The sequence below is a fragment of the Diadema setosum genome, chromosome 18 (assembly GCF_964275005.1).
Source record: "Diadema setosum chromosome 18, eeDiaSeto1, whole genome shotgun sequence".
NCBI classification, from domain to species: Eukaryota; Metazoa; Echinodermata; class Echinoidea; order Diadematoida; family Diadematidae; genus Diadema; species Diadema setosum.
In genome coordinates this window covers 27,262,966-27,283,776 of record NC_092702.1, presented here as the reverse complement: position 1 = coordinate 27,283,776, position 20,811 = coordinate 27,262,966, and the positions used below count along the sequence as shown (strand labels likewise).

The 20,811-nt window shown below is 37.2% G+C and overlaps 1 protein-coding gene across 1 annotated transcript in view; it reads right to left on the bottom strand.

The window, feature by feature from the left end:
- Nucleotides 1-2,694: 2,694 nt before the first annotated feature.
- Nucleotides 2,695-20,811, bottom strand: part of LOC140241695 (uncharacterized) — a 29,172-nt gene continuing 11,055 nt past the window's right edge. Inside the window, exons 3-8 of the mRNA XM_072321438.1 lie at nt 18,330-18,602; nt 16,530-16,673; nt 15,361-15,460; nt 11,643-11,789; nt 8,104-8,165; nt 2,695-7,611 (exon numbers count right to left, since the gene is read on the bottom strand). Of these exons, the coding sequence (XP_072177539.1) occupies nt 7,087-7,611; nt 8,104-8,165; nt 11,643-11,789; nt 15,361-15,460; nt 16,530-16,673; nt 18,330-18,602 (1,251 nt within the window). The 3' untranslated portion in view covers nt 2,695-7,086. The remainder of the gene's footprint in view (nt 7,612-8,103; nt 8,166-11,642; nt 11,790-15,360; nt 15,461-16,529; nt 16,674-18,329; nt 18,603-20,811) is intronic.

Here is a 20,811-nt window from a genome sequence, read left to right as displayed (position 1 = left end):
AGTGATCTTTTTATTTAATTCCATTTCCTTTAAAAATATAACAATTAAAAAAATACATGTCATATACATAACATTAATGTTCATACATGTACGAAACATATTCCATGAAAACACGAATAATCATTCAATTCATTTTAAGGCAGAAATCAAGCAGGAAAAAAAAAATAGGATGAATCATCCGGTCAATTTCTTCAAATTTCAAACTCAAAAAAAAAAAAAAATACATGTGCAGTTATAGGCATATTAGCCAAGCACTAAAAAGAAAAACAGAAAATGGAATCTCTATTATATTAAAAGAACAACAGCAACAAAAAAAGAACCGACCCTCGTTCCCACCTTCCCACCATACCCAACCTCTCAACCACCCAAACCTTACCTCCCCCCCCCAAAAAAAAAGGGAACTGTCCCTCTCATCTCCAAACCTCCTCCCCATACCCCTCTACACCACATCCACATCCTTACTTTCTTTTTTCAGTGATCTTTTTATTTCCTTTGAAAATATAACAGTTTCAAAAAAATACATATCATATACATAACATTTGTCACAAATGTTAATGCATGTACGAAACATATTCCATGAAAACAAGAATAATCATTCAATTCATTTTAAGGCAGAAATCAAGCAGAAAAAAAATGTGATGAATTATCCGGTCAAGTTCTTTTTAATAAAAAAAAAGAACATAATAAGTACATGTGCAATTACAGGCAAATCAGCTAAGCACTAAAAAACAAAAACAGAAAATGGAATCTCTATTATAATAAAAAACCCAATTCCAAACACTCACACACGCACACACACACACACACACACACACACACACACACACACACACACACACACACACACACGAAGAACAATTTGAGGATACATTGTTAAAAGAAAGTAATCGCTGTTGTCGTTTTTTTTTTTCTTCTAATCCATGCATGTCATCACTCAAAGTTCTTATAGCGTAATGGAAACATCAAACATCCATTTTATGGAATTCCCCCATAGGCCTATTTTCTTTATATTGGTGTCCAAAATGACGTCATGAACTGTAGTTGTCTCCTTACCCAGCGATGAAGGCACCGAAACTTTAGAAAATATATATTTTTTTTAATCCATTGCCCGATTTTCCTCAAACTTTCACTGATTTGTTTTACTGCCATTGGAGCTTTCACTTAATCCACATTGAAACAATGTATCTGGGTTTGGTTTCCTTTTTGCCAAATTGAAATTTCGGTCTACGTTCTTTGTTATTATGCACGGTAGTAAGTACAATTTCATGTAATATTCGCTCCATTTGATAGGTAGAGGCCAGCTGATTATACAGCTAATGATAACGTAGTTTAAGTGTAATAACCATTTGATGACGCTATTTTTTGAATTTTTTTTTTTTTTTTTTTTTTTAGAATGACATGCAATAGGTGGAGCAAAACCAAACAAACAAAATGGCAGTTACAGAAAATAGGATACAATTCTATGTGGTTTTTTAGGTGCACAGCAGCTTTCCATTTGTTTTGTACACGAAATTTCACCATTTTTCTTTCTCAAAGAGAAGAAGAAGAAGAAGAAGTCTGAAGAAGAAGAAAAAGAAGATCAGGCACGGACAGAACATATCCGATCCGTTGTAGAGGAAATGCAAAAACGTATACGGTGTACTCTGGTTAAATACCAAGAGCAGGTCTGAAGAAAACTTGCGGATTTTGGTGCACAAATTGAAGGAACACCCACTCAATACCTAGACCACAGTTTCCAATTTGTCTGTCACTCTGAACTTTTACATTTCACCACTTTTTATGTGTGTCTCTGATATTTTCCACCAAATTTTTAGTGATATCTACTTCTCTGATTTTTGTTTTCATACAAAATATCAGGATGGAATTATCCTTTAATGTGAAAGGAGAAGATGTTGTAAACAGGAGGGATTATCGTTGCTTTATTGCTTGTATCCCAATGCTCGAAGATTCCTCATGTCCAAACTGCAAGAGATCATTTTTGTTCCGTAACAAGAGTTACTCATCCAGGTTATCAGTGGATAATCATTTCCATTAATATGGCAAATATAAGTCTATTGTATCGCACAGGACTTCTGTCAACATCATTTTAAAACTAAAAAAGAAACTTAACTACCGCTCCTCTGTCAATCTATATCCATATCTGTAATGAAGAACCACCCCCTCAAAAAAAGAAAAATAAATAAAAAATCTATGAATAAAAACATATAAATGAAATAATAAGCCCAGGAAGTCACAATAGCCCCATTTTAGATATTTTTTTTTCTCTCTCTCTCTTTGTTTTTTGTGTTTTTGTTTTTGTTTGTTTGTTTGTCTGTTTGTTTGTCATGTCTTTCCTAATCTATGCCCAATAGCTTTGCGCAATACAGGCTTTATCCTCTCTGCCAACATGCACCAGTATACATACTTATACACAAACACACAAACACAAAAGCACCATGGCATATGAAAAAACATAAGCTGTATTCATTTATGGTATCTGATGGTCAACGAGGCTCCCTACAAGAATAATATAGAGCTTGATTTGTTATTATGGGCGTATAAGCTATGTCCTGATTACTCCAGCATGCAGCTAAATAACATCAAAGTCTTGGTGACAGAGGTTGTCAACAGAAATTTTATCCTGTACCAAGACTAACTAACTGCTGAAGACACAGCCAAGGTGAAGTCGAGGAAATAAAATCAACACTATTAAGATTTCATAAAATAGGCACGTTTTAATATTCATTCATAATGAATACAAGACAAAGTAATAGCATTTTACATGACTATCTTTTATGCTTCAATTTCATATGTACATTTAACTGTACATCACTGGTGATAACTTTTCGTGTTATTGATGAGAACAAAAATATCTGCTTGTGAGTTGCAACTTACAACAGCATAAATGTTTAGAGGCATATTACATTTACATGTGCACATACATATTCGAGGAAAATCATTAACTTAACAGCTGCATAAGAAAATAAACTTCATGATCACATACACATGAAGTTTGTATTTGAACAATAAAAAAAAAAGAACAAAACCTATTGATCAGGTTTATAAAAAAAAAAAAAAAGTTGTTGTAAACCTGATGAAAACTATTCCAGCAAAAGAGTTTACAGTTGCAAATTTTCATCACTGTTATTCTTCAATTAAATTCAATCAATTCAAACCCACATTCCCTATTACACCAAAATCACAATGACCACAGGGAATGTTTCTCGCTTACTGAATAAATGCTAAGCTGGCTTAAGAAAAGAAATAAATGTAACAGTTGAGTCTTACTAATAATAGAAAACTCTGAAATTGTGCTCTTACTTCCAGCATGTGATCTTTCAACAGAAATTGCATTGAAACAGAATAGCACAATTACGAAAAACATCCTCATAAAGATTTCTCAATTAGGACAACTCATAATACACACATGCACACAAATGAGACTGCTCCAAAATCTTTTAAAATTGTTGCTAACAAAATAAGTGCACACATCTGACATGACAACAACATGACTTGACCAGCATATGAACAAGGCTCTCAAGCATGCACAGCTATACTGTATAAAGAAATAACTTTGATACTTATGCACAATATGTCTTCAAACTTGTCATCCTTCTCTGAACAAATCATTTCTCTCTTGTTATCACCAAGTACCTGGATTCATGTTACACTTAGTTAAGCACTGTTTTAGAATTGTCAAAAACCCTCTTTTTGGCAGAGTTTACAGTTAACAAGAATTCCAAAACTCTGTGAAATCTAATACTGAACATCGCACAACTAGTAGATATTGTTCAATTATTCATCTTTACATAATTAGTCCATTTATTCGGGAAAGAAAAAGAAGAAGAAAAAGGGAAAAAAAAGGTCAATGCTTTGTTCTAACCAATTTTCATACTGCTTCAGAAATCCATATATAAGCAAGAACACACTTTGGGGCATCATGCTTTTTCAACGTTAAACATTTGATAGCGTAGAGAAAACATGGGGGGGGGGAGAGGAAGGGGCATCTTTCTTTTCCAGAATAAAGTGGAAATATCTCACTTGCCTTTCTCACTTACACTAACAATAATGTGCTTTGTTAACACAAATACAAAGAACCAAAATGGAAAGTCATGCAACTGTATATCCTCGAGCACATCAGTATAACTTGTTTGTTTGTGTGGGTTTTTTTTTTAAGTTATTGTTCCACAAAAGGCAACATGGCAAACAAACCATGATTTACTACAGGACCATGTGTAGTTGCTTTGTAGGTTAAATTTACAAACAGATATACATCTGATTACACAGACAATGCATCCTGTTCGAGCAACTAAAATCAACACAGGATGGTGGTCACAGTGCATTTTGCTGTTAACTTGAATCAATAAAGATCTCTAAAGAAACTATGAGATGGGCAGCCATCAATAACTTCACAGTGGATAACATCATAACATACCACAGCTTAACCAGTGTGATTAGTGAACGATGAATTCAGAACACTCTACTTGAATGATGTACATAGTAATGCTGGCAAAATTTGTGATTACACACACACACGCGTGCACACACACACACAAACACATAAAAGAGATTCATATTCCTCTAGTAAGTCCTACGCACCTGCCATGAGCTGTGTAAACACCATTACTAATACTATCATTCAAATCACATACATGCATTAATGGTCTAGAAACAAAAGTACTTCTGCTATACATCAATAAACAATAAACATGCCAGGAAGCTAAATGCACCAAGCTATACAAATGATACAGTAGTACATACTGCAAATAATCATCAACAAGGAAAGACAGTAAACATGCAATGATTTGGCTTGAGATGCAACATCAGCTCATGAAATGTTTGTATTTCTTGACAAATAGCAGCATTCTTCATCCTGCTGTGGTAACATGTTTCTCCTACTGCTGTATGTTCAACTAGATGGCTAAGCCACGTCCAGCATTTTTCTTTGTTGGTTCAACTAAGACCAACAGCTCCTGAAGAGAATTTCTACGAAGAGTGCCTACATAATGAAATGGCTTTCTCCATTGCCTATCTTGCTTTCTTACTTTCTTACAAGAAATCTGACAACTCTACAATAAGCCTTACAGAATGCACTGCTTCCAAAATTATCCAAAAAACAAACAAACAAAAAAAAAACGTTCTGGTACATTCCTTTGGCAGTATGGGACAATGTGTGAGGTCCCTAGACTACAATGTATTTTTCCATACAGCCTCTAGGAAAATTACATAAGAGTGTTGTAACTCACTGGCAGAATTGCATTGATGGGTTACACCTTATAGCAGCAGCTTTTTGTTCATTAATTTTGTCTGTAGTACAGCAAATGCAGGCTTTCCATCAAGAGCAAATAAATAAACTATTGTATTGTATAAGAGCAAATTTGTTTAAGGATAAGATCATTTCATCATTGTATTTCTGCAATCAGGAGGATTACTACAGGTAAAGAATCTAATGCCCAGTGGGGATTCTTGCACTTATTAATCAACTATATGGCAGTTACTACATGCTACAATGTATTTGCATGGGTTATCAGGGTTTTTTTCACTGGTTTGCTCCATTTTCCTCTTTGGGTGCATATCTTTCCAGTACATATGCACGGAAAAAAAAAAAAAAAAAGAACACATAATTTTGGTTCTAGAAGACCTATGCTTGAGGTTGATAATATAAAATCTATCACTAAAAAAAAAAAAGAAGTATCAACCCTACCAGTGGTGATATCAAAGGATGTATGGAGATTTCACTTTCTCCTTTGCAAGTAGAGTTCCTTAGGAATTTATCTTGGAGATTACCTTGGACACAGCTAGGCACTATACATGCATGCAAAGTGCAACAAAACTATTCCTGGATCCCCGGGTTGTTGCTTCCAGGTTCCAACTGTGACAAGCTTGACATGATAAGGTTGAATTTGCCCGAGTCAACCACACAGGAATCAAGAGACCTGCCATAACTGATACTGCTTTGGGGTCCTAAATTTTGCCACTGCACAAAACAGTGAACAAAAATTACAACTTTGGCAGATGCCCAATTTCTCTGACTCATGAAATGTTGAATGCGTATGCAAGATGTAGCACTGTCTATGTAAACTTTGGTGTGTGTTTTTTTTCTTAGAATTACTGGTTGAAAGAAACCCAGCCATTTGAAAATACTTATTCCATTTATCAGGGCACACTCAGTTTCAGAAAAATACCTTTGGTAGTAAAAATCGCAACTTTTGCAAAATATCTCCCTCACCATAAACCTCTACAAAAATACTTATTAAAATAGTCTGTGTCTTTCTTTTTATTTGCACAACCCCTCGATTTCACACAGAGGACTTAAACCTGAGCAGCATCAACCTGAAACGAACTAGAAGGTATCATCTGGTACCTGTACATCTATTCCACTGGACATTTTGTTTTTTACAAAAAAGAACTTCTATACTGACTGCAAATACTTTGGTAGAGATTTCCCCCTATTTAAGAGAGTACTGTATTGCTAGCTCAACCTACCCATAGTTCTCCATGCCATGCCCTATGCACTTAGCCTGTCTTTCAGATTGATTCTGCTGCTCTGCTAGTGTAAGTCGTAAGTATGATGACCTGGTTGAACACTTACACTTATATTGCATGACGTGGCACACAGGGCGTTAAGCTGGGGGCCAAGCTACATACTAAAGTATTCCTCTTTAATCACGTTACTTGCTCTGTGATAATACACAAATACTGTGTTTGATTGATGCAAGTCAGGCCCAGTGTATCTAAGATGAGATGGATAAGTTCCCCTTGCAGAACTTCTTAAACCTGTTCATCTCGTAAGGCTTCAAGAAACAATTCTTATCTACAACATCTGCAGACAGCCTGTACGCATCTCTTAATATTCAAATGACCAGACAGTCATAATACAGGGGAAGTTTGAGTTCTAGTACTAAGGCTATATTTCTCTTGCCCTATCTCCTTCCCTCTGGGCTGAACCTGACCTGTATTTCTACATACTGTTTTGCGTAGACCTACTCATATAAGTACGGTAGCTCATGCTTGTACAAACAGTGGCAAGTTCTCCGGCCAGGGTGAACAGTCCATGTTTGGCTGCAGAATGTGTGTATTTACGGAGAAGCGACAACAGCGCTGTGTTCAGCCTGCCTTCAGCAGCGCCTTCTCCTCCTCCTTGGTAGCATCACTCTGGGCTGGTGGGTCAATGGGGATGGCCATCATGATTTTCTGTCTCTTCGGCCAGTGCATGTCTGGATAGGGGAGGAACATCACGGAGGACTTCTCTTGCGGGATGATGATCTCTATGTTTTCATAGGCACTGAAATCCCGCAGTCTGAAGATGATGCCAAGCGCCGTGAAAACCAGGATCTCCGGCACCTCAAACGTGATCTCCCTCACCCAGGCGTACTCCGAGAGGAACGTCGCCATCGTCGTGACAATGGCAAACACCATGGTGTAGACGGCGCAAACGAGTCTGAGTCGGAGGAAAATGTCTCTCTTCTTGATGCACTGCTCCTTGAAGCCCATCCCGTCCCTAAACGTGATTTCTTTCTGCCTCATGATGGTCGTCGTGATCAGCATCTGTCTGTTGATTAGTTCCACATTGTAGGAGCACCATTTGAGAGCACGGTAGATGACAAAAACAATACTGCAAACAGCAAATGCCTGAAGGAGAAGAGAATAAACAAGAATAGGAGCCACAGTGAGGAGGAAAACTATTTTATTTCTTACATTTAAAATCATTTGAAATTCAAGTGTATTTACAGGCAATGTGAACTCCCATTTCTACATTGCTACCTCAATCTCAAGAAGGTTATCAGCATGCAGCTTTGAATTATCATAGTGATTACTTTCTTTCTTCTGAGCATTATTTATGAAGATGACAACACTCCTCTGACATCACAACTCATCCTTTAAATTGTCTTACCCTCTTCAAAAGATTGACAATATCTAATCATATAAAGTGCAATGTCCACCCTCTGTATTATCTATCATTTTAATGATTTCAACGCCTTGATAAACTTGCTGTTGTTGGTGATGCTTTGTAGGTAGACAAAGGCTGTTTGAAGATGCTTTTTTTTTATTATCATTAGTGTCTCTTCTTTTTTTTGGGTGGGGATCAGCAATTATACTTGTAAGCTTGAAGGTGGTACTTACCATGAAGTAACTGTGGACCCACACAACACAGATCACAGATCCAAGGAAGGCAAGAAACAATACTGCAGAGGAAACAAAAAGTGATAAGAGGTGTGCATTGCTCCACTCAATCTATAATGTTGATCAGCGCAAATATTTACTGTCTCTTTCTCAACACTTGACTACAGTGCAATGCATGATATTGACAGTGATTAATATCTCAAAAGAAATGCCAAACACACAGACACTCGAAATGTCAACTGTGCAGGTTAGAAAATATCCAATGTTTTACACAGATCCCGACACGGGTAGCCTCAAGGTGTGAGGAAATCAATATGCTCAGTTTTAGTTTCTAATACCTCGCAAGGGTTATCAAAATGAGCTGCAAAGATTAACATCACCACTAAGAGTATACATATAAGTGTATATAGTATATATATCAACACAATGTAATATAATCTTCTACTTTTATTGTCATACTCATGTGATCATCTTTAACCCTAACTGGGACGTTCCGCGCGATGTATCGCTATCGTGAGAAGCTATCGCCGCGACGTTTCATGACTTTTTTCTTTAGAATCTCCCGCATCTTTTGACACCAAATTTGTGATGCCCGGGCGCGCAGTTGCGAAGTTGTGCATAAATATGTACCTGCATGTAAGATCAAAAATTGCTAAAAAACGTGAATTCATGGACAATTTCAATGCAAACTGTGCTTACAGGCAAATTTCATAAAAGCATGATTATTTGGGGGTTTTATCGATTAAAATCAATTAATAACGTATTTTCTTGTTTGGGACATTGTCGCGGATGAATTTCATCGAAAAAGCAATGAAAAACATAAAGTCGAAAAAACAGAGAAATACATAAGAAATTCAAAAAACAATAAAATACTTAAGAAATTTTTTCTAATGGCACAATTTTTTCACTCACATGTGCTACGGACACTAAAAAGAATATTTACACAAAAAATGTGCCTGTTTTGAGCTTTATTTAGTGATTTATACCAAATTGTCTGATTTCATGCATCATTATGCATCAATTAGCATAATTTAGCATAAATAGTAATTAAAAAAAATTAAATTCATGGTATTTTAGATTACATCATAGGCAATGTGTGCGCCAATTTTCATCGCGATTGCGCGGTCGACGGCCAAGATCTGGAGGGGGGGCCTCCCAATCCCCCCCGGCTCTATCATCTACTAGTGCTGTATGAGCTGAAATTTTCGCGAATTGCTACTTGGAGGACATTTTTGCGTGTTGTTAATTTCGCGGTTGCGAGGGTCTAACTGAACTTCGTTGTTTGCGCATTGTTATTTTCGCGTGTTGTTACTTTCGCTGTTCAAAGGCGATTCGCGAAATTCGCTAAAAAAACCACTGCGAAAATTTCAGCTGGTACAGTACCTAAATAGCCCGGCCTAGTTAGGGTTAATACAACACTCTCAGTAGAATTATGGAGCAAGTTTGTGCTCTAAAGGATAAGTTCACCTTATTGTACATGTGGATGGGGTGAATGTAGCATTATTAGTACAACACATCAGTGAAGGTTTGAGGAAAATCTGACAATCTGTTCTAAAGGTATGAATTTTTGAAGTTTCTGCACAGTAACTGCTGGATGAGAAGACTACTAGAGTTTGTGATGTCACATGCATAGAACGATATGAGGGAAACATAAAGAGTGAACTTGTCCTTTGAGGTGAACTTATCCTTTAAGGTGAACTTGTCCTTCAAGAACTTATCGCCAGATAAAACAAAGATAGATAAGATCACATACGCTTGGAAAGCTAGTAGGCGTACCTCTAAGAAGATAAATCCAACATTCCAGATTACCCATCTCTCTTAGTCAAATATGCAGAATCATGACAACATTTGTGGAGTATTCCCCCAATGTTTTATGCTAAACTATTTTTTTTTTCAGTCACGTCCTCAGTGGCTCAAAATGGCTCTTTTATTTGCTCCTGTAGCATGGAGTAGCTCTCACCTTTGAACAGCAACAACTCTCAAGCAAACAAAGCAGGCAATAATCTGCCACATAGACACTCATATCTCTATTGCACTGAAATAACAGCATGTCCTTGAACTACACTAAAAGTTTGAATTTTTGCTAGACATGAAACTAGCATAAAAATTAAAAGTGTGAAATTTTTTTACATTTTGCCTGTTATTCAAAATATCCTACATCTTCGATCTCAAGGTTGGTATATTGTAGCCAAGTAGGGCTATCTTTATAATCAGCCATGTTATTTGTAGTTTTCATCACATGCTATAGTTGTGCAGCAAGAGAGAATTTGCTGTAGGAATGCGTACCAGTAAGCTTTTACTGCAGTATGTGCTGCCACAGCCATTTAAAGGGATGGTACAGTATTGGTGGAGGTGAGGATTGGGCTTGTAACTTTTTGCGAGATACCAAGAAACCACTTGTGAAATACTGTAAAAGTGGAAATTTTCGCGGTGTTGAAATTTTCGAGCATTTTGCGCAAACAGAAGCTCGCGCGAAAATAAAAGCATGCAAATATTTTTGCGTGCCATACATTCCAGTAGTTGACGTCTTGATTCCACGGAATTAAAAACATGCGAAACTCTTCTTACCCGGCCAAGGGCGAAAAATTAGTCGCGCAAAAATTTCCACTTTTACAGTAGTACAAAGTATACCATTCTAAGACAAATTCCAAGTTTATTTGATGGAAATCAGTTTTGAGATGACCGAGACATCCACAAACAAAGTAAAATAAAGTGATCGTAATAAAAGTTGGGTCCCATCTGTTATTAGGATTACTCTGTTTTGGATATCTCAGCCATTTCAAAACCAATTTTCATCAAATAAATGCTGAATTCTTCTTGGAATCTATCATATTTCATACCTGGTTCTCATTATCTTGCCCCAAAATGCTACAAACCTGAAGTTAAGTCTCAACCAAAACTATACGATCCCTTTAAACGTTGTGGCAACAGTGAGTTGTTTGAGGTGCTTGCCTGATTTTTGTGACCATCCAAGAAATTAAAAACCTGTGAATTTCAACTCAGTAAACCAAACATGAAAAATAACTTATGCAAAAATTATAACCTTTTTCACTCATGTTCCTCAACATTACAAAAGAGGGAGGAGTTGAAGTGGGGGGGGGGGGGGGATCGCGAGGGGAACATTATATAGATGATGACTGGCGGGGGAGGGAACATACCGAATGTTCCACCCGAAGGGTTTGAAATGCTATTGAGGGAGGTTATAAGTCCCAAGACGAAGTCGAGGGACTTATAGCCTCTCAAAATAGCATTTCAAACCCTGAGGGTGGAACGTTTGGTACATGTTCCCGACCACAAAAGTCATCACCTATTATATGGGTTATTCAAATACGTCAAATACGTCAACGTCAACCACCAGCAGCACAACGCATTCGATCACTCGCGCAGAGCCAAATTCACTGTGCGCGCGCAGGTCCTTCTGTCATTTGTTACGTGAAAATGTTGTCCCATGGGAGAACATAACAAGACACGTGACTGTGTTTAGCCAATCACTAACCGGTATTTGACTAACCCATTTGATGATCATGACTGTGTCTTACCTGGCAGGAGCGCATGTCTGATGTTCCTGATCTTTGGTCTCACTACGCACCAGCCCTCTGAGGCCAGCATCATGACCATAAACAGCATTGCCTGTTCGGCACTGCGGACCACGTAGGAGCTGATCTCGAACACTTTGCAATCCCTCCCTAAGATACAACAGTACGATAAAAAAAAATTAGGATTATATGCCTCAGATACAGTAGGTTCTTAGCACGGTCACAGTCCCACATCAAAACAAGGGAGATTCCACAGAAACTTGTGGAGTTACTTGTGTGCTACAAATTTAACACAGCTCAACAGCCAAAAATGATTCCAAAACCTGGGAAACTTTGATATTCCCATGTCATGACATGAAGAGATGCCTAGGTTTTCAGGAAACCTACGAAATCAGTTCTAGAATTACAGAAAGTTCAGTAACAAGAACCAGAAAAGAGATATTTCTTTGACTGCAGAAGCAAAACCAACAAGAGGAAGTTACAAATTAGCCCACTCTGACATCCCCTCCCCCACCCCCCTGATATGTGTACATGCATACATAGACTTATGCATGGCGTGTTTACAGACTGTGTCATATATCACACTGAAACAAGTCTCAACAAAATTTGCAGCTCCTGAGGCAAAAATCAAACAAAGAAATGAGACAAACTGATAACATCATTTCACAGGAAGTGAAACCAAAGATTATTCACTGTAAGAAAAAAAAAAAAAAATCTGCTGTGAACTTATAAACTCTGTGTACAGCACACCAACTTGTTTTTCTCCTCATTTCCACTCATAATCAAAATCAATCCTTCAATTTTACTCAAGATGTAGTGAATCTTACGTACATTTTCATTAAAAGACCAACTGCAGAGTCAATTACACAATTGTAAACAGGAGGTGGTGCTTCACTTCCACAATAGTATGATCATGCTTTTCCCGCTAGCTGACTGTTGAATTAACATGCTCCATCAAGTAGGCCAAGTGCTCAAAAGCACTGATATCATGCTCATTTAGAACGTATTATCTTGGTACCAGATTCAATGCTCCCTGATCTCTCATACTAATTATCCTTCAAGACTAGTCCTCATACTCTCATTTCTCTTGTTTTCAGTACAAATTTTGCTCAAAAACTGGTTTCTTGTGGTTTCTCCACAAATCACCAAATCATGTTTGATTTCTCTAAAATGCCATTGCACAACAATATTCTTGTCTACATTAGAATTGGAAAGTTTGACATTACTACACACTAACTGTAGGTACAGGCCCAAATATGAAACTATGAGTGTTTTGATCCCTTCAACTATGCCATGTCAAGGTACTTTTGACACAGCTGGAGTAATTTCCCTCAATGGTGTGCTAACTTAGCTTCTGACCATTCGAGCATTGAGAATTAAGGGTTTCTGGGACGAACACTGTACTAGGGCTTTCTATAGCTCAGTCGGTAGAGCACCGGTCTAGCAATCCGGAGGTCTCGGGTTCGAATCCCGATGGAATCCCATTTTCTTTGCTCACTTTTCCACTAATAATTTATATTCTTTCTGGTCAGTTTATTCTGTCTTTATTTGTTACAAACTCAAAAAGCTGCATCACTGCATGTGATCCCTCGCATTTATCCCCAAGTTGAATTATCCTTCGGGTTTATGCCAGGTTCAAGTGTGTGCGTGTGTTACACACAAACACACTGCTATAGCTTCTGACCATTCGAGCATTGAGAATTAAGGGTTTCTGGGACGAACACTGTACTAGGGCTTTCTATAGCTCAGTCGGTAGAGCACCGGTCTAGCAATCCGGAGGTCTCGGGTTCGAATCCCGATGGAATCCCATTTTCTTTGCTCACTTTTCCACTATTAATACATAATGGGTAACAACTGTACATTGTACGTGTGAATTCGGCAGGCATTTTGTGCTAATTTCAGCATTATATGTCTGGTATCCCTCCCCCCCCCCCCCAAAAAAAAAAAAAAAAAAAAATCAAACTCTCTGACAAAGCAATACAAAGTGACACCTGTTCATCAATGTCACACAGATGCTCTGTCATGGACATCTCAGTCTCTTTCAACCAAACAAAACATTCACTTGACCTGTCCTTTATCAAGTAGCAGCTATTGTCGTCTGTTACCTTGTGACCACTAATCTGGTAGTCTGTGTGGCAATCCAATTATGCGATACATGACACCAACACCCTATTTTTCTTTCTTTGACTGACAGGAAGAGCAGTGAGAAGAGAGTAGCCCTGAAGCACTCTCACTTCTATTATACATGGATCATGAGACTATTCCAATATTAAAGGGATGGTATAGTATTGGTGGAGATGAGAATTGGGCTTTTAACTTTTTGTGTGATACCAAGAAACCACTTATGAAATAGTACAGACCATGCATGCCATTCTTAAAGGAATTCAAAGCGTATTCGATGAAAATCTGTTTTAGAATGGCTGAGGCATGCAAAAACAAAGTAAAACAAAGCGATTATATAAAAAAAAAAAGTGGGTCCCACCTTTTATTACGTATTATTATTATGAATTTGTATATCTCAGCCATTTCCAAACCAATTTTCATCAAAGAAACATTGAATTCCTCTTGAAATTACATGTTATTTCATATTTCATAAAAGATTTCACATTATCTTACCAAAAATGGTAGAAACCTCAAGTTAGGTCTCAGCCAAAACTATATGATCCCTTTAAGGCACAGTAGAGTACTTTTGATAGGTATCATTAGAGCTTGAGTTCCAGCAGCAGGGGAAATGGTCACTTGTGTTTACAGTGCTTTAAAAGTTAGTGACCTGTAAACCAGACATTGTACACCATGTCCAGGATGTGTTGTCTATATGATATAGGAAATGCATATGTCCAACATTGGCAGGCTTGACAGCTGCCTTATGATATACTGTAATAGTATGCATCACTATGTTGCATTTGCTTTTGCAATAATGTCATTCACACAGGCATAATGAGAAAAACAATATTCAGTAACAAGAGGCTTTATCTTACCATTACTGTATCATATGCCATGCAAAAGTGGGAGACATATTTAAAAAAAAAAAAAAGAAAAAGATAAAAAGGAGGGGCAAAGTTTTCAGTGGTAAATGCATCTGTCTGATACGCACACATTGAACAGCCACAAGGGCAATATAAAGTGACTTTGACCACTCTAAATTTGGTCACGTATGAAGTGCCCTAACTTCTGGAAGTTTAATAGTGCAAGTACTTGTGTCATGTCATCTGTTCATGCACGTTTCACAAGGAAATGTCCCTTTTCTTTTTAGCCACACACACACACAATTCACTGTATCCTTGGTCTGAATATAGAGCAGCATATCTCATAATCTCAGTAGCCTTGGTTATGTAACTTATATCAGACAAAACAATGATTACAGGTTGCACTGTTGTTACGCCAGAAGCAAAGTGATCTTTCAATAGGAACACGACCTCCCAAGAGCTTGTCAAGTTTGTCATTCAATCAGAAATACTTCTACAATTCTAATCAATAATGAAAACAGCTATATTGTTTCTTGAATCATACCACAGCCACATAATCATTATAGTGACTTTGACATACCCTACAAAATTATTTCTGTTGTTTCCATACAACCGTACAATATCTGAGTTGACATCTCACCGGACTATGCTAATTTCTATGACCTGATGTTTACATATCATCGTTTTCCTATCAAAAGCAGAAATATCCACCTTATTACCCAAGTTTTCTCTCTAAACTTCTGTATCATACAAACCTGTTGCATTGATATATTCCCATCTGATGATGAGGATGATGATCATGAAGAACTTGAGCGATGGTGCCACAAAAAGAATTTTGTGAAGAGCATTCGAGTACTGTTGGAGATGAAAGAGAATGAGTGATTCATATCAAATATCGTGTGTACAATGTGAGTACTGATCCTGGCCTGGTCGGTTGCATGGATGCTAGTTTCATCCTCCTGTAGTTACTACACTGAAATACAACTTCAATACTAACTTCAGTGGAATATGAGGAAGACAGAATCCTCTGCAGGGATGCAAATGATTGGAATCAAAAACTTTGTCTAATGGTGCATTTCAGCTAAAATCTCTGTATCTGACTACTAAGAAATATGCAATAGATTGCTCAATATGAACTTCACGAAATAACATCAAACTGAAGAAAAATCAGAAATATTATATGCAGTTTAATAGTGAAAGACATTTTCAGATTTGATTTATGTGACATATGAGCTGTAACACCCTGTTGCTTAGCTTTTACATATTTCTTTCAGACAAATGACCCAAAGGAGAATGTTGTCTCAAATAAGTACAGCATACTAAAATATCAGGAAAAAAAGATCAAGAAAATATAGGCAAACAGAGGAAGATGTAGAACAGCAAAGAGAGTTAATGGCAATATGAATATCCACAATGTCATTTCACATGGGACGCTACAAGGACTGAGAGAATTGATCAGTGATTGCAACATTGCTCACATTAGACTTCCCGCCAAATTATGGCAGTGAATGCACAAGGAACAAAAACAGAATCTTCATAATTCTATAAGATACAGTGTATGTTAGTATTTATGTTCTCCATCTTCATGACAACAATTGTGTCTTTCAAAAGATTCCATACAACACTATACTCTGCTCTTTCTATGCGCAAAACAAATGAGAACTGTGCAGGAGCTGTCATAGTTTGGTGTGGTAGAGCAAAATTGATATTTTGCTGACATTGCGGAAGATTAAGTGTGACATTTTTAGACATATCTAGCATCCATGTCTTTCTACTTTTATTCAAAACACTTTCCACAATGTCGTAATACCTCTTGTACATGCATATAGATATGCGCCCATGGAAATCAATCTGACAAGCAAGACTGGTGCAGAATCTTAAATCTGCAACAACAGTGACATCATCTCTGTCAATCAGCACATACCCAATAATACTTGATCCAGTTGATGATCCAAAGGAATAGAAGGCTTCCCCACACAACTATAAGAACTTTATGGATGAGAAGGAGCGGTTCTTCCCCTTGGCTCAAGTGGCTGTGACCATTGTTGTTCATAAGTGTCAGATTTACCTGGAAAAAAACAACAACATCAGCAACAACCAAATTTAACTTATCCATCTTTGCTGAGTAGATTGCATTTCCATTCACATGTGACCATAAACTATGACTGTTTAGACTAACGGCGCGAGAAGTTGTTGTGTGATGCTTTAACTACCAGTATTTTGATTTATCCGGCACATCACACATTCATGGGCTTGATGCCAGTCAACAATGGCCACATATTTATATTTTTACAATACCTAGTTGCAGCCCACTGTACCTTTGTGTGCCTAAAGCTTGCACTCCAAAAGAAGCAGAATCACTACTTTTCAGAAGGGGGAATAACCCTCAATGACACAATATTTCAGGGATCTCTGAACAAAACATGACAGGTAATGTAACAATATAGATGCTGTAAATCTTGATCAAACCATAATGTTACAGGTAGGGGATACCTTTTACAGACCTCCCAAAATGCAGCAAAACATAAATATGAACCTCAGGGGACTTGTTTAGGCCACTGCTTAGAAATTTGGAAGTCAACAGTTATCTACAATTTGAATAGTGCACAAAACACCTAACTACTCAGTAGTTCTGTGTGTCAGCCACACTTAAGCCTTTTTGTTGCAGTCTTCTGTATTTTTTTTATCCATAAACACAAACCTAAAAGTATAAGAGCTGATGTAATAACATTTTATGTGGCAAGAATGTATATAGAAATGTTTGTAAGTTTTGATGAACTTTCTTCACAAAAATATGTACATGATGGACACACATGCAGTGCATGGGTCTGCAAAGGTAGCCTAGTAATGTACTGGAATTTACGGTGAGCCACACCAAAATTAAATTCAAAATCTAACGGTCAATAAAAATGTACTAAATAATTATTGTTACCTTCCACTTTCAATACTTTATGGGAGTTTCTAAAATGATACTCTCTTCAACATACCACGTACTGTATTTATACAACTCTTCATTTAAGGCATGCAAATGGGATTCCCTACCTTTAAGGCATGCATCAAATTTTTGGTCCTTTTTGTGTGTGTATGTGTACATGCGTGTGTGTGAACTGAACTATACACGTAGGCCAAAAAAGGAGTATGAAATTAAAGTTCTATAAATACTTTATTTCTCCTTACAGGTATGTCTGTTTTTCTTACACAGCATTTTCTAACCAAAAGACATCTTGGCATGAAATGGTTTGAAAAAAAATGAAGTAGGTAATTAAAACCTAACAACAATTGCTTTTTTCTATTCATTATGGCAATGAGAAGGGATTCTGCATGGGTAATTTTCAAACATCATGTAACAACTCTGAATCACACACAGAGAAAAAAAAAAAGAAATCTTTGATGACACTATGAAATATAACCACTCCACCAAAAGATACTGTGCTTATGTAAATCAAGCTACAAATCTGTCTTCTCTGATTATGCTCACTTTTCATACACCACTTCAAGACAAGACATGACTTGTCTCTTTTCTTCTTTTTTTTTCATCTCAGTGAGTGATAGAGAGCTATACACTTGATGTAATCTGTTACATGTACACTGTATCTCCACAGAAAGCATGACATTTAAACATGTCGTAATTTAAGGAAGAGTTGGAGGAGATGCCACACTGCCAAAGCTGATTTAAAAAGATCGAGTCATTTACAGCAGTACATGAAACTCATGCCAAACTTACTCGACAAGACTCATCACCCTGCTTCAGGGGCAGAGTACCGTTGTATTCTCCCCTGCCAGGACACTGTAACAGCATGAACTTGAGGTAATCCCTCTCTGGAAACAGCGCCCTGGCCTTCCATGCAGCACACTGTGCATTGGTTTGAGCCTGGAGCGGGTCTGAACACCTGACCTGGTAGCTTTTGCAGAATCTGGCCGGCTGACTAAAGGCCATTCGGCTGTTCTGCAGCGACTCACAAACAGGATTGAGTCGACTGGTCTTCAGCTCTTGTGCCTAATAGTGCATAAAAGGATATGAACACATCATTATGACAAATTACCATCAATTGGACATACCTCACATCTCCCCCCCCCCCCATTTTTTTTTCTAATAACATGGATCACAGTAAATCTTGCTGGATTAGGCAAAGGGTTAAACTTACATGTACCAGGGAACATTGGAATTTGATAAAGTTGTAGGCCTCATATTTGCAAACATTGTTACATTTTGACCTTGAAAACTCCTCCTCACTTAAAATGAAAATATATCCAAATATACCTGTGCACTGAGTGAATGCAGCAATAGTCAGTAAAAGTTAGACAAAAGTCTGACAATCCGTTCAAAAGTTATGCAATTTTAAAGTTTCTGTGCAGCCATCCCTGGATGAGAAGACTACGTATCATATACAGTATGTGACTTCATGTACATGAAATGATATACTAAAAATATAAAGAGAATTCTATCAAATTTGATTTCTCATGAAAAGTACACATTCTTTTGACTTGTTACTGACATATGTTAACTAAGTGTAACATTATTCCCCAGCTGCTTTCTGAAAGAAGTACGTCACATACTCTTTCATTACGCTAGAAAAGTGAAAATATGTTAGAAAACGGTTCAGATGCATTGAAGAGTACAAGCATACTGAAAACAAAGAGCAATACAAACAAAGCAATATTGAGAAAGAGAAAGTGTGAAATATATGTATAATGCAGAATTTGTGAGCTAAAGGACAAATGGGAATATACCACGCTCGCAATGCTGCTACATGGAGGCACGTACACTGTACACTGTGTACTCAATCATGATATTGTTTTCAAACTTGAACTGAGATGTCCTGAAACACAGCTTCAAAGTCACTGCACTGTTATATCTCTTAAAATCTTCTTTTTTTTTGGGGGGGGGGGGGAGGAGGAGGGTTGTTGTAATGTGAGATTATCTTTAGAGCCAAAATGCATGATGCATAACAAATATGGGGTATTTCTTTCTGGATATTATTTCACCATGACCTCAAGCATACAGGATGTAAACCTCATCTGTGAGTGTTTATCAAAACACAAAAAACTTTATGACCTAACAACACACAGTAGACAGTTTATGATGTTAGACAGTGATAGCCAAGCTTTGTGAGGTTTACAACAGACAAACAAGCAATCTGCCTATAAAAGAAGACACATTACTCAAAACATGACAGTATTGCATAAACCGGATACAATGTACATCTGTACACTACATTTTGTACTCAAAGGAAACCAAAACCCCAAGAGAAATGTGGATTGAGTGAAAGCAGCAACATTAGTAAATCGGACAATCACTACAAAAGTTATGAATATTTCAAGTTTAGGCGTTGGAATGGCCGGGACTTTTTATAAAGAAAATATAAAGGGAATTCCACAAAAATTCATTTTTCATGAAAACTACAAATTCCATCAACTTGATACTGACAGATGTTAAAAGGTAGTAATTATTCCCCGTTTTCTAAAAGCGGTCAGTCTAGCGCTATTTCATTATTCTAGAAAAGTGAAAACATGTTGAATTTTCTTTATATTTTCTTTATAAATGTTGTCCACACATGAAGTCATAAACTCAAGCAGTCTCCTAACCCAGCGCTTCCAACACCAAAACTTTTAAACTAGAAGTATCACTGAAGGTGATTAATACCCCCGCCCCTAGTGTTGCTTTATAGTATGTGATGTCATGAGGGCAATGACGTCAATACCAAGTTTCTGCACTTGTCGAATTGGAAACAGAATAATTTTAGTTTACTGTACAATTACAGAGTTGACACTGAGTATAAAACTTACAGCAAATGGAAACATGCTTTCCCCCAGCATCACTACACTTAAAGACCATCATACACACCAAATTTGACCTTCATAGCTTGAATGGTTTACAATGTATTTTGATACAAAAATGAGTGGTTACCATGGCAACACATTTTCCTTAAACTAAGACACTGGAGTCTTGCAAAACTACACTTCTAGATCATGATACATACTAAATTTGACTTTAATTGCTTGAATGATGGAAAAGTTATTCGATCTGCAAGGTTTTGGTAAAATTGTGGTTACCATGGCAACGGTTTGTGTGACAAACACAAAAATTATGTGTTCCACATCTATACCTCAGGGCCATAATGCCTACCAAATTTGGTTTCAATTGCTTGAAAACTGTGGAAGAAGTTCACTCCACAGGATTAAAAAAAAAATTGCGGTTACTATGG